At 41.6% G+C, this 15,939-nt stretch overlaps 1 protein-coding gene across 2 annotated transcripts in view; it reads left to right on the top strand.

The window, feature by feature from the left end:
• The window catches only part of LOC121860718 (zwei Ig domain protein zig-8-like), a 36,202-nt gene extending 24,379 nt beyond the window's left edge, over positions 1 to 11,823 (top strand). Inside the window, exons 3-6 of one of the 2 annotated variants that reach the window (XR_006087915.1) lie at positions 4,515 to 4,642; positions 6,005 to 6,173; positions 8,890 to 10,034; positions 11,313 to 11,823. Coding sequence is in view for 1 of the 2 variants with exons in the window: in XM_042358030.1 (XP_042213964.1) it covers positions 4,515 to 4,642; positions 6,005 to 6,173; positions 8,887 to 9,059 (470 nt within the window). In the remaining variant the exon portion in view is untranslated. Of the gene's footprint in view, positions 1 to 4,514; positions 4,643 to 6,004; positions 6,174 to 8,886; positions 10,048 to 11,312 lie in introns of those variants that run through there. The other variant, XM_042358030.1, reaches the window with a different exon arrangement.
• Positions 11,824 to 15,939: the final 4,116 nt, after the last annotated feature.

Genomic DNA, 15,939 nt, shown 5'->3' with positions numbered 1-15,939 from the left:
GACCCTCCCGTGACCTGACCTACACCCCACCTGGGCCTCTCTCTCTCACCTGGTTCTCTCACTCTCCCGCTCCTGATGACAAAAGATTTTACTTACAAAGAACCTAACCTAACCTAACCTAACCTAACTTGACTGAACTTAGAGTCTATCTATCTATCTATCTATCTATCTTCCTATCTATCTATCTATCTATCCATCCATCCATCTATTAATCTAGGGTTGACGGATGATGAAAATATATGAAAGGGAATTATGTAAGTGGACAGAAAATTGAAGTGGGTTGCTCACTTTCCATTTATAAACAAGAGCTACTTGTACCTTCAGTATACAAGGAGGCAGAGTAGACACTGTACTCGACTACCTTTACTTCACCAATTGTAAAGTCAGGTACCCATATACAGCTGGGTGGACTGGGAGGGCCTTGGGATCGAACCAACGACCCTTAGGACAGGATGTGAGCTTAGTATCCACTCAGCCACCTCATCTTATTTATCATAGGATCAACGAGACCAAAAATGTTAATGGGATTGTTATTAATTGATGGTGGTTGTGGTTGTAGTGGTGGTAATGGTTGTGGTAGTGGTGGTTGGAGTGGTTGTGATGTTAATGGTGGTTATGATTGTGAAGTGGTGTTTGTGGTAGTAGTGGTGATTATGATAGTAGTGGTGGTTGTGATGGTAACTGTGGTTATGGTTGTGGTGGTAGTGGTGGTAATGGTTGTGATATTGGTGATGGTGGTAGTGGTGGTTGTGGTTTTAATAATGGTTGTGGTAGTGATGGTAGTGGTAGTGGCTGCTGTGATGGTAGTGATGGCTTATGATTGTGAAGGTAAGTAGTGTTTGTGGTAGTAGTGGTAGTTATGATGGTAGTATTGGTTGTGATGGTTGTTGTTATAGTTGTGAGAGAGCAGAGATAAGGACTAGAAGTGGTGGGTTACCTTAATCTTGTTATTACTGGTCGATGTCTGGCGTAACTAAGTTAAAACGTTTTGATTGTGCTGTTAAGACCACGTCACTATACTAAAAGGCTGGGAAAGTTATTATTATTTTTAACTATTATTTTAAAATTTTTAACTTCTTTTTAATAAGTATAATTAGTTAAAGTAAATAAGTATTGATAATTTAAGCAGTGCGGTGATATTTCTGTGACAGTGTGTGCTATAAGGGTGTGTTATAGGGTGTGGTATAGGGTGTGTTATGATGGTGTGTTAAACACACCATCATAACACACCCTCATAACACACCCTATAATACACCATCATAACACACCCTCATAACGCACCCTCATAACACACCCTATAATACACCATCATAACACACCCTCATAACACACCCTCATAACACACTCTATAATACACCCTCATAACACACCCTAAAACACACCCTATAACACACCCTCATAACACACCCTATAACACACCCTATAACACACCCTCATAACACACCCTATAATACACCATCATAACACACCCTCATAACACACCCTCATAACACACCCTATAACACTAGGGTGTGTTATGAGGGTGTGTTATGAGGGTGTGTTATAGGGTGTGTTATGGGGGTGTGTTATAGGGTGTGTTATAGGGGATGTATTATGAGAGTAAGCACATCACACCTGGGGGGGGGCATTACACTGATGAATGAGTCAATAGAAACTACTAGTGAAGATCTACTATATTATGATCCAGGTGCAGTAATTAAACGTCTCCAGGTAATTTGTCTTATTAACTTCCATTGATTAAATTCTCTAGAGTCGCTTTGGACATTGATATAGACAAATATGTATACACCGCCTATCCATACATACCTAAATACATAATATATTCATAGAGAATATATTAATGAAAAAATGTATATTATTATTGTAAAAAAAATGTATATATGTAATCTGATGAAATTTAATAGAATAAATGATCTCAGAGAAACTAGCCAGAGAGAATTTGGTGGTGAGCTTCAGTAGGAATATTGAAGCCTGTGTGTGTGTGTGTGTGTGTGTGTGTGTGCCTCAAGGCTCCTACACCGCCTCCTGTAGGATAGTATGACCTCAGTGTTGACCTAGAACTTGATGAAAGGTCATGTTGTTACCTTGGGAGGGGTGGGGGGGCAGGTGTGTGTGTGTGTGTGTGTAAACTGTGAAAGTCGTGATGAAAAGATGTGTAAAAAATGACATGAATTGTGAGAATCGCTGGGGAATTTTGTTGTAGGTTGTGTTGTGGTTGGTTGTGGGTGGGTGTGGATGGTGTTGTGGTTTGGTGGTGGTGATGTGGATGGTTGTGGATGGTGTTGTGGTTGGTTGTGGGTGGTTGTGGGTGGGTGTGGATGGTGTTGTGGTTTGGTGGTGGTGATGTGGATGGTTCTGGATGGTGTTGTGGTTGGTTGTGGGTGGTGATGTAGATGGTGTTATTGTTGATGTTATTTAAGCGTGTTTTAGTGAAATGAGTTTTGACACAATAGTTTTATTGTGTTGATAATTTTACAATGTTTTAAAATATTCTAAACACATACACACACATACCCACAGATATAAAAACAGAGACAAACACAGACAAACACATAGACAGATAAAGCAAATCAACATACACCACAAGACATCAATTCTAATCTAAATCACCCATGGATAAAAAAATAAAAATAAAAATAAAAAAAAATCCAAAAATTTAACCCAAGCTAAATGATTTAGGTAATTCTTTAAAATACAATTCTTCTCCTCCCCTCAATCAATTCTCCGGCGGTGTTTGGCTAATACAGCAGTCACTGGACAACCTGGTCGCCCGGGAAATAATCTCATCAGGTACAATCAACCGCTTGCCTGCCTTCTGTTCAGCGTCCTCAGAGGGGAACTTGAAAGCAGTTTAGGCAGTGGTAGTGAGAGTCAATTTTAAACTTCCTAGTCATCGTAATTAGTTCGTAATTTAAGGTATTCTTTTAGGTAAGGTGCATTTACCTGAATGTTGAATGTATCTTAAGATTTAAGTATATTTAAGTATGTTTTAAGTGGTTTAAACCTTTACATATAAACCAAGAAACATTCACCTAACCTAAACTAAACTAAATTAACCTAAATTAACCTAACCTAACCAATTACGTACATGAGTCAAACAGATGCTAGATTTTGCTAAGTGTACAGGGAATATTGGACACAACTGTACACATATATCTGCTTCTTCGACTAATGAATGGAAAAAAGGATGTTTAGGGGAATAAGGGAAAAAGTGATGATGTTTAAGGGGAATTAAGGAAAAAAAAGTGATGATGTTTAAGGGGAATTAAGGAAAAAGTGATGATGTTTAAGGGGAAACAAGGAAAAAAGTGATGATGTTGAAGAGGAACAAGAAAGAAAGTGATGATGTTTAGGAAAAAGGGGGAAAAGGTGATGATGTTTACATAGACAATTACTATCAAGTGAAAATGGATGAAGCGTGTTAGTGATTGTGAGGGCGGTCATCTGACTTCATCATGACGTCAGTGTGTCTTTGATGTCAGGTCAATATTGTGGGGTCAGGGAGCGTGACGCCTGGCGTGTATTGACCAGCTGACCTCTACCTGACACATCAAAGTCTTCACCAGTGCCACCCGCCGTTGGCATCATAATCATCATCATTATTGGCACTAGAATAGAACCTTGGCACTAGAATAGAACCTTGGCACTAGAATAGAACCTTGGCACTAGAATAGAACCTTGGCATTAGAATAGAACCTTGGCACTAGAATAGAACCTTGGCACTAGAATAGAACCTTGGCACTAGAATAGAACCTTGGCACTAGAATAGAACCTTGGCATTAGAATAGAACCTTGGCACTGGAATAGAACCTTGGCACTAGAATAGAACCTTGGCATTCGTCCTCGGAGGTTTAGAAAGGCAACATCAATGGTTCACCTGATTGATTCTTTACACCACAGACCACTAACTACTACTTACTAACGACTAACCACTAACCACAGACCAATAACCACTAACCACTAACCACAGACCAATAACCACTAACCACTAACCACAGGCCAATAACCACTAACCACTAACCACAGACCACTAACTACTACTTATTAACAACTAACCACTAACCACAGACCATAACCACTAACCACTAACCACAGGCCAATAACCACTAACCACAACCACAGACCACTAACTACTACTTATAACCACTAACCACAGACCAATAACCACTAACCACTAACCACAGGCCAATAACCACTAACCACTAACCACAGACCACTAACTACTACTTATTAACAACTAACCACTAACCACAGGCCAATAACCACTAACCACTAACCACAGACCACTAACTACTACTTATTAACAACAAACCACTAACCACAGACCAATAACCACTAACCACAGACCAATAACCACTAACCACAGACCAATAACCACTAACCACAGACCAATAACCACTAACCACTAACCACAGACCACTAACCATTAACATCAGACTACTAACCACAGACCACTAACCACAGACCACTAACCACTACTTTACTAACCACTAACCACTGCTCGCTACCTACAGTGCCCACGGCCAGGATCTTGGGGTCAGCTGAACGTTATGTAGACAGAGGCTCGACCATCAACCTCACTTGTATCATCAACTTCAACCCAGAGTCACCTACTGAGATCTTCTGGTACCACAACAACAAGGTGAGAGAGAGAGAGAGAGAGAGAGAGAGAGAGAGAGAGAGAGAGAGAGAGAGAGAGAGTTTACTTAAAATGTAACTAAAATTTACTTGAAAATTATCAAGATTTACTTAGAATTTATCAGGGAGTATTTAGACAGTAATTATCATATCTTTAAAAATTTATTAGTTACTTAGAAAAAATCAATTAGGTTTTATTAAGTCTGATTAATATTTAGTTTAATTTAATGAGGATTTAGATAATGTAAACCAAGTGTTAATTTTGTTCAGTTTTGAGGTAAGTTGAGAGGGAATACACCTGTAGACTCAGGTGGACAGGTGAGGTGTTAACGAGCTGCAGGTGTAGTGTGTGAGGTCTGTATTTGGCACTGATCTTGACGAACAAATGTAAAAAAACAAAAAGGAGAATTTTTATGATTAATTTTTAAATAATTTATATGAATGATTTTGAATAATTTATGTAAATGATTTTAAATAATATATGTAGACGATTTTGAATAATTTATGATTAATTTTGAATAATTTATGATTAATTTTGAATAATTTATAAGATTAATTATGAGTAATTTACATACATGATTTTGAATAATTTATGAATAATTTTGAATAATTTATATGATTAATTTTCAGTAATTTATGAGTAATTTTGAATAATTTATAAGATTAATTATGAGTAATTTACATAAATGATTTTGAATAATTTATGAATAATTTTGAATAATGTATATGATTAATTTTCAGTAATTTATGAGTAATTTTGAATAATTTATATGATTAGTCTTGAATAATTTATGAGTAATTTTGAATATTTCATATAAATTATTTTCAAGAGTAAATATAAGAAGAAATTTAACATTAATATCATGATAATATTTTACAGAACCAAAATAAACATACGAGTATTTAATTCTTCTCTGACTCGGCGAAGAAACGAGCGCTAACTACCTAACAATCCCATATCTCTCTCTAACGAGCCTCAACTACCTATAACACACTACCTAACTACACTACCTAACACATCTTAACTAGCCTACCCAACGAGCCTTAAATACCCTAACCCTAACGAGCCTCAACTACCTATAACACACTACCTAACTACACTACCTAACACACCTTAACTAGCCTACCCAACGAGCCTTAAATATCCTAACCCTAACGAGCCTCAACTACCTATAACACACTACCTAACTACACTACCTAACACATCTTAACTAGCCTACCCAACGAGCCTTAAATACCCTAACCCTAACGAGCCTTAACTACCTATAACACACTACCTAACTACACTACCTAACACACCTTAACTAGCCTACACCCAGCGAGCCTTAAATACCCTAACCCTAACGAGCCTTAACTACACACACAGGTGATCAACTACGACAACCGCGACAGCCGAGTGAGTGTGATTACTGACAGAGGCTCAGTCACCAAGACCATCCTCTTGATCCATGACGCCCACGACGCTGCGACTGGCACCTACTCCTGTGTGCCCTCCCTCTCCGCCACCGCCTCCGTCAGAATACACATCCTTAATGGTTAGTACACGCCCTTGTTAGTGGCTTGTGGTAAATGACCTGTTAGTTAGTACACGCCCTTGTTAGTGGTTAGTGGTAAATGACCTGTTAGTTAGTACACGCCCTTGTTAGTGGTTAGTGGTAAATGACCTGTTAGTTAGTACACGTTCTTGTTAGTGGTTAGTTAGTGGTAAATGACGTGTTAGTTAGTACACGCCCTTGTTAGTGGTTAGTGGTAAATGACCTGTTAGTTAGTACACGCCCTTGTTAGTGGTTAGTGGTAAATGACCTGTTAGTTAGTACACGTTCTTGTTAGTGGTTAGTTAGTGGTAAATGACCTGTTAGTTAGTACACGCCCTTGTTAGTGGTTAGTGGTAACTGACCTGTTAGTTAGTACACGTTCTTGTTAGTGGTTAGTGGTAAATGACCTGTTAGTTAGTACACGTTCTTGTTAGTGGTTAGTGGTAAATGACCTGTTAGTTAGTACGTTCTTGTTAGTGGTTAGTGGTAAATGACCGTTTACACGCCCTTGTTAGTGGTTAGTGGTAAATGACCTGTTAGTTAGTACACGCCCTTGTTAGTGGTTAGTTAGTGGTAAATGACCTGTTAGTTAGTACACGTTCTTGTTAGTGGTTAGTTAGTGGTAAATGACCTGTTAGTTAGTACACGTTCTTGTTAGTGGTTAGTTAGTGGTAAATGACCTGTTAGTTAGTACACGTTCTTGTTAGTGGTCAGTTAGTGGTAAATGACCTGTTAGTTAGTACACGTTCTTGTTAGTGGTCAGTTAGTGGTAAATGACCTGTTAGTTAGTACACGTTCTTGTTAGTGGTTAGTTAGTGGTAAATGACCTGTTAGTTAGTACACGTTCTTGTTAGTGGTTAGTTAGTGGTAAATGACCTGTTAGTTAGTACACGTTCTTGTTAGTGGTTAGTTAGTGGTAAATGACCTGTTAGTTAGTACACGTTCTTGTTAGTGGTCAGTTAGTGGTAAATGACCTGTTAGTTAGTACACGTTCTTGTTAGTGGTTAGTTAGTGGTAAATGACCTGTTAGTTAGTACACGTTCTTGTTAGTGGTCAGTTAGTGGTAAATGACCTGTTAGTTAGTACACGTTCTTGTTAGTGGTCAGTTAGTGGTAAATGACCTGTTAGTTAGTACACGTTCTTGTTAGTGGTTAGTTAGTGGTAAATGACCTGTTAGTTAGTACACGTTCTTGTTAGTGGTTAGCTAGTGGTAAATGACCTGTTAGTTAGTACACGTTCTTGTTAGTGGTCAGTTAGTGGTAAATGACCTGTTAGTTAGTACACGTTCTTGTTAGTGGTCAGTTAGTGGTAAATGACCTGTTAGTTAGTACACGTTCTTGTTAGTGGTCAGTTAGTGGTAAATGACCTCTTAGTTAGTATACGTTCTTGTTAGTGATTAGTTAGTGGTAAATAACCTGTTTGTATACGCCCTTGTTAGTGGTTAGTTAGTGGTATATGATTTATGATACCATTTAGGTCGTCACTACGCGCGTGGTAAGTGTGGTTTGGTAGTTAATGGTCTATTTCTGGCTATTCGTTGGTCTCGTTAACGTAGAGTGACTCAAGCCGGCACTATCAAGACGGTTCATCCTTGTTTATGGATAGTGAACATTACAAGAGATTCATCTAATTACGTCTTCTTAATAATTCCGTTGGGGAGTTTAATTTCTTATCTCTCGTGCATTTAATTAATCTTGATAAACACCTTTTTTTTCTGTTCCATTGTTCAGATTTTTCTAATGACAAAAAAAAGCACAAAGGGGAATAATAATAAAAAGTACCTCATTATCTCTTCTCAATCGCTGTTTTTGTGTTTCCAATTTGAGAATAAAACAGGTAAGACGTAGTGGACAAAAGAACGCAAAAGTTCTCGTGCAATGAAGTCTATGGGGGTCCTAGAGAGTCCTGAGGAGATCCTGGGGGTTCTAAAGGGGGTCTTGGGGTGGCCTGGAAGATCATGAGGGGTCCTGAGAGATTTAGGGGGTCCTGTGGCGTCCTGAAGGGTTCTGGTGGGCTCTGTGGGTCCTGGGGGAACTTAGTGGGGGGGTCTTGTGGCGTCCTGAAGAATCCTGTGGCGTCCTGAAGGGTCCTGTGGCGTCCTGAAGGGTTCTGTGGCATCCTGAAGGGTCCTGTGGCGTCCTGAAGGGTCCTGTGCCTGAAGGGTCATGGGGGCTCTGTTGGTGCTGTGATCTTGGGGGTTGTCATGTGGTGTCAGATATTGAAGATTTTGTGAGGTTCCGGTGTTATAGGTGTTGTGAAGGTAGTTGTTGCGAGTCGGGTGTGGTAGGTCAGGTGTGGTCGGTCAGGTGTGTGGTAGGTCAAGTGTAGTAGTTCAAGTGTGGTAGGTCAGGTTTGGTGTATAATTTCAGTGTTGATCTTGACCTTTGACCTCGTCCATAGTGTTGTTTAGATACATCTAACTACTGTAGAGTGTCGTGCCGGGTCACTCCAGTTGGTGTTAGGTTACTGCAGGTGGTGTTACGTCATTCCAGGTGGTGTTAGGTCACTGCAGGTGGTGTTAGGTCACTGCAGGTGGTGTTAGGTCACCCCAGGTGGAGCTAGGTCACTACAGGCGATGTTAGATCACTCCAGGTGATGTCAGGTCACTCCAGGTGATGTTAGATCACTCCAGGTACTATGAGTTTGCTCCATGTATATATGTATGTATGTATATGGTGACAACGGAGGACTTGAGTGGTCCCGTTTGTTTCAGGAGAGACCCCGGCAGCTATGCAGACCAACGCGGCCTCCAGTGTTACTATGGGAGGCGGTCACTACTGCTGGCCACACCTTCTACCCACCAACCTACTGCTGCCTCTCCCTGCTGCTGCTGCTGCTGTTGTCATCACCTACACCCTCACACACACCTTCACCAGTCTCATATAGAAGAAAGAAATAATGTCCCTTTGTACATGTAGTGACAAGAAGTTTATTGATATTTCTAAAACATTTGTTTTTATTGAGTTTGAATATACCAGTTTATTACATCTACTGGAGATGTTTGTAGTAACTGGTACTGTTTAAAACAGGCATTTCCTCTTTTTAACTGTAATAAAACTAAGAGGCAATTATTGGCATCATCTAAAATAATCTTTGCCTTAGTTTTAATGAAACGTCAAACAATAGGATATTTTCAGCTTCTAAATCTAAATAATTATTTAATTAATAATAAACTCCTATACTTTATTAATGTTTTCTAAAGCAAACATCTTTAATTTTTTGAAAAGTTTACAGAGAAAAAAATATCACTCAATAATTGCACTTTTAATAACAGGAGTAAATTGTACTTTGGGGTAAAATGAAATAAACTGTAAATAAAATAACCTGACTAGAGGTAATATTCAATTTTTACAAAGAAACATGAAAAGAAGAAAAAAAAAACAGATTTTTTTCGTAATTGTTTACCCAAATGTCCATAGTTTCTTTTGTCCATTAATATAATTGTATGATCATATGTTTAGAAGAATAACTTGTGTATATATAATGTTAGTTAAGGAGAGAGAGAGCGAGAGAGAGAGAGAGAGAGAGAGAGAGAGATCTCCCCACTGGACCTAATATTTTGCAGAGGGTTCAGAGAGACATCCTTCCCCTGAACAAACGTCTAGAAATAAGTAAACGTTCATCGTCTGTTCATTTGTAGTGTTAATTCCTGATATTATTATTACCATTATAATTGTTTGTGAAAAGACGCCCCCAGGTGGTCCTCGACATACACGTCACTATGGGAGACGCCCCCAGGTGGTCCTCGACATACACGTCACTATGAGAGACGCCCCCAGGTGGTCCTTGACATACACGTCACTATGAGAGACGCCCCCAGGTGGTCCTCGACATACACGTCACTATGAGAGACGCCCCCAGGTGGTCCTCGACATACACACGTCACTAGGGGAGACGCCCCCAGGTGGTCCTTTCGACATACACGTCACTATGAGAGACGCCCCCAGGTGGTCCTTGACATACACGACAGGAGAGACGCCCCCAGGTGGTCCTCGACACACGTCATTATGGGAGACGCCCCAGGTGGCAATCCTTTTACATACACGCCACCATGAGAGACGCCCCCAGGTGGTCCTCCTCGACACACACGTCACTATGAGAGAGACGCCCCAGGTGGTCCTCGATACACGTCACTATAGACGCCCCCAGGTGGTCCTCGACATACACGTCACTATGACGCCCCAGGTGGTCCTACGCTAATGTCACTATGAGAGACGCCCCCAGGTGGTCCTCGACATACACGTCAGTATGAGAGACGTCCCCAGGTGGTCCAGGTGACATACACACGTCAGTATGAGAGAGACGCCCCACTCTTGGACATACACGTCACGTGGAGACGCCCCAGGTGGTCCTCGACACACACGTCATTATAAGGGAGACGCCCCAGGTGGTCCTACACGTCACTATGAGAGACGCCCCCAGGTGGTCCTCGAACCCCCAGGTGGTCATAACATACACGTCTCTCTACCAAAGAGACGCCCCCATCCCTCGACATACACGTGCAGAGACGCCCCAGGTGGTCCTCTGGCATACACGTCTCTATGCGAGAGACGCCCCAGGTGGTCCCTTTGTCCCACGACAGGTATCCACATCACTATGAGAGACGCCCCCAGGTGGTCCTACGACATACACGTTACTATGAGAGACGCCCCAGGTGGTCCTCGACATACACGTCAGGTGGTCCTCGACATGAGAGACGCCCCAGGTGGTCCTCGACATACACGACGCCCCCAGGTCCTCGACATACACGTCACAATGAGACGCCCCCATACACGTCACTATGAGAGACGCCCCCAGGGTGGTCCCACACGTCACTATGAGAGACGCCCCAGGTGGTCCTGGCATACACGTCACTATGAGAGAGGCCCCCAGGTGGTCCTCTGACATACACGTCACTATGAGAGACGCCCCCAGGTGGTCCCTCGACATACACGTCACTATGGGAGGCGCCCCCAGGTGGTCCTCGACACACACGTCACTATGAGAAACGCCCCTGAAGGAGTGACACACAGAGACGCCCCAGGTGGTCCTCGACATACACACGTCACTATGAGAGAGATGCCCCCAGGTGGTCCCTCATACACGTCGGGAGACGCCCCAGGTGGTCCCTGACACACGTCACTATGAGAGACGCCCCAGGTGGTCCTTGACATACACGTCACTATGAGAGACGCCCCCAGGTGGTCCTCGACATACACGTCACTATGAGAGACGCCCCCAGGTGGTCCTCGACATACACGTCACTATGAGAGACGCCCCCAGGTGGTCCTCGACATACACGTCACTATGGGAGACGCCCGGGTGACTCATCTCACACTAGTGAGGTCGGCTGTAGTGATTTAATAATTGTACAAACAAATGTAAATACATGATGGTGCAGTTTTATCCTGGGTTTTGATTTTTAGTAACTGTGGGTGTCAGTTGTGAAGGTTGTCAGAGGTAAAGTAATGATTTGGTAAAAAAAAATGCTAAGTGGAAGTCATTGATCAAGTGAGCTGTTCAAGAGGTAAGAGTTGGTCCCTATGGTCGCGGGGAATGTTCATTGTTCATAAAGGAGAGATGTGAGGTACAGTCAGCTAAAGATCCACCGACCCCCATCCTGGGTCTCGTACGCGTAATTTTACCTGGCAATACTTGGTAAAGGAAGGCTGTATGTAACGGTGAATGTGATTGGTGGATCTATTTTTGGCTGTATCTCTGTTAGGATAAATATTAAACAATTCAAAGGTAGAATTATTATAATAATAAACTATTCATTGTTATTTAAGGTCACAAAAAGTTTCCAAATGTTATTATATTTGTTTAAATAATGAAGAAAAGTTGATGGAAATCTTGTGGCAGATGTGGTTGTAGTTGAGTTGCCAATTCATTAATAAAATTTTCTTCATTATTTAAACAAATATAAGAACATTTGGAAACTTTTTGTGACCTTAAATAACAATGAATAGTTTATTATTATAATAATTCTACCTTTGAATTGTTTAATATTTATCCTAACAGAGATACAGCCAAAAATAGATCCACCAATCACATTCACCGTTACATACAGCCTTCCTTTACCAAGTATTGCCAGGTAAAATTGCGAGTATCTCACCGTCTCACCGTAGTCTGTTATGTATGTTTTCTACTGAGATGTTCAACAGATAGATATCCTGGAATATTCACAAACGTGTTACGTCTTATGGAGAGTTCATGTTCAAAGATGATATTTTATTGTCGCAGAGTGTTCAACTGTATGTTAGAGTTCAGAGCCTCTGTACACTAACTTGAACTGTTCAACCAGGAATGTGATGTGTTATCCCGAACTGTTCATGAACTTCATGAGGTCATGGTTAATGGTCAATGTTCAAATTAACTGTTCAGAAGAGTTGGGGCTAACAATGACCCTTAATATTCTCGGGTCAACTTAATTGTTCAGTAAATAAGTTTGGTTGTCATGGAGTAGTAGCGGTGTGTGTGTATGTTCAGCTGAAAAGTGAACAAGGATGATGACCTGATAGTCTGAACTGTTCACACAGATGTTACCATAACACACGTCTACATACATACAATATTTTCTACATACACGGGAGGTCACATGTACGGTGTTCGTTATAACTAGTGTAATAATAATATACAGGTGACGTCAGTTAACATTCTAGCTGTTTCAATACTTAAAAAAAAAAAAAAAGTAAACAGTTTGAGGCAGAAGAGTCTAGCTTCACTAATAGTCGTTGTTTCATTAATAACTAATTTAGCTGTGAACTTTGTATATGAAGAAAAAAATAAAGGTCTTTTGATAACTATTGTTTTATTGTTTCCTTGTGTACTGTATTTCTCTCGTGTTACATGTATCGTTACGGTCTGGAGTTATTTGTGAAGTTAGCAGGTTCGTCTAGGAATTGATTTCATTAAAACAATACCAAATACCCAAGTTATAACGTGTAAAACCAAACAAGTTCTGTTGACTTGTCCCGAAAATGCTTTCAGTTGAGCATTAGGCTTGTGAAGTAAAGGATTGACCAACCAATTATTTGGCTGCTGATTCAGATTAAGTCAGATTATCATGGCAGTACCAGAGTAAGGTAATATAACACCAAGAGGACAAATCAAGAAAGAAGATAATTTTAAAAGTAATGATTATTAATTTAAACAAAGACTTTTGAATTAACATACCGTAACCCAAGAATGGTTAGGAACTTAACATGTTAACTCGGTAAATATAATTCACAGTAAGCGAGACAGGGACATGGATATAACACCCTTTATGGAATTCGGACCAAAAATCAACATTCAACACAGCACCACATAGGACTAAAGATAATGATTCTCAACACTGTACAATACCTAAGGTTCTGTAGAGGTCTCGGGCAATACTCAATTGGCTGCTCAGGTCCACAACACACCAGTTCACAAACGACACTGTAAGGGTTCCACACATCTGGTTTCTAGGCGATGCAAAATTCGGGTAGAAACTGCCGGGTAAGCCAGCCTGTTGTCTTTATATAGGGCCAAACACCGGCAGGGGGGCGGAGCTCGAGGTGTAACAAGCGTGAGGGTTGTTTAGCTTATTGAGGAAGAACAGCTCATGAGATAAAAGTTTGTACAGAAGATATATATCGCCTGGCCCTTCCTCACAGGCCCTTCTTATGACAATCTAAAGTTTAAGAGTGTTGTACAGGGTGACGGTAGAGGACAGAAGGAGTGAGGATGTCCGGGCAGTCTTCCTCACACACAGTATAACGACACAAGCAACCTTAACCCTGGACGATGGCAGTCTTCCTCACACACAGTATAACGACACTAGCAGCCTTAACCCTGGACGATGGCAGTCTTCCTCACACACAGTATAACGACACTAGCAGCCTTAACCCTGGACGATGGCAGTCTTCCTCACACACAGTATAACGACACTAGCAGCCTTAACCCTGGACGATGGCAGTCTTCCTCACACACAGTATGACGACACTAGCAACCTTAACCCTGGACGATGGCAGCAGTCTTCCTCACACACAGTATGACGACACGCAACCTTAACCCTGGACGATGGCAGTCTTCCTCACACAGTATGACGACACTAGCAACCTTAACCCTGGACGATGGCAGTCTTCCTCACACACAGTATGACGACACAGCAGCCTTAACCTTCCTACACCCTGCCTTAACCCTCGACGATGGCAGTCTTCCTCACACACAGTATGACACAGTAACCCTACGATGGCAGTCTTCCTCACACACTAGCCTTAACCCTGGACGATAACCCTGGACGATGGCAGTCTTCCTCACACACAGTATGACGACACAGCCTTAACCCTGGACGATGGCAGTCTTCCTCACACACAGTATGACGACACTAGCAACCTTAACCCTGGACGATGGCAGTCTTCCTCACACACAGTATCGACACTAGCAGCCTTAACCCTGGACGATGGCAGTCTTCCTCACACACAGTATGACGACACTAGCAACCTTAACCCTGGACGATGGCAGTCTTCCTCACACACAGTATGACGACACTAGCAACCTTAACCCTGGACGATGGCAGTCTTCCTCACACACAGTATGACGACACAAGCAACCTTAACCCTGGACGATGGCAGTCTTCCTCACACACAGTATGACGACACTAGCAACCTTAACCCTGGACGATGGCAGTCTTCCTCACACACAGTATGACGACACTAGCAGCCTTAACCCTGGACGACAACACACAGTATGACGACACTAGCAACCCCTGGACGATGGCACGACACTAGCAACCTTAACCCTGGACGATGGCACACACACAGTATGACGACACACAGCAACCTTAACCCTGGACGATGGCAGTCTTCCTCACACACAGTATGACGACACTAGCAACCTTAACCTGGACGATGGCAGACAACAGACACTAGCACCTTAACCCTGGACGATGGCAGTCTTCCTCACACAGTATGACGACACAAGCAACCTTAACCCTGGACGATGGCAATCTTCCTCACACACAGTATGACGACACTAGCAACCTTAACCCTGGACGATGGCAGTCTTCCTCACACACAGTATGACGACACTGGCAACCTTAACCCTGGACGATGGCAGTCTCCCTCACACACAGTATGACGACACTAGCAGCCTTAACCCTGGACGATGGCAGTCTTCCTCACACACAGTATGACGACACAAGCAACCTTAACCCTCGACGATGGCAGTCTTCCTCACACACAGTATGACGACACAAGCAACCTTAATCCTCGACGATGGCAGTCTTCCTCACACACAGTATGACGACACTAGCAGCCTTAACCCTGGACGAAACCAGCTAATGAACCTTCTCATACTACTTATGGCCTCAAGTGCCATCAGCCATCTACAAGTTATGCACAATATATATTTACATTAATCAAGTAAATATTTACCAACAGACTTTGGGATGTGAAAAATGAAAGATAACCACTAGTGTAAACATAAGATACATACATGACTAATATAATCATAAGACAGTAATAATAAAAATACTACTACTAATAATAATAAAAAGTAATAATAAATCTACCTAAATTTACCCAAATAAATCGTCTACACACTGTATAAACTGCAAGACCAAACAATAAATGTTAACCTTATCAACATTCTCTCATGAACGACAAGTCAGTATCTGTCAGGATCAGGTACAGTGATTATTTCAGTGACATTGTTTATTATAACATAACATAACATAACATAACATAACATGACCTTCTCCTAATAATGTTATAGTGTTGAGGTGATGAGCCTCCTCTCTCCTGCACCCTGGAGATGGTGT

Source organism: Homarus americanus, unplaced genomic scaffold (genome assembly GCF_018991925.1).
Source record: "Homarus americanus isolate GMGI-L3 unplaced genomic scaffold, GMGI_Hamer_2.0 scaffold23617, whole genome shotgun sequence".
In the NCBI taxonomy this organism is placed as follows: domain Eukaryota; kingdom Metazoa; phylum Arthropoda; class Malacostraca; order Decapoda; family Nephropidae; genus Homarus; species Homarus americanus.
This window is presented reverse-complemented; position numbering and strand designations above follow the sequence as displayed.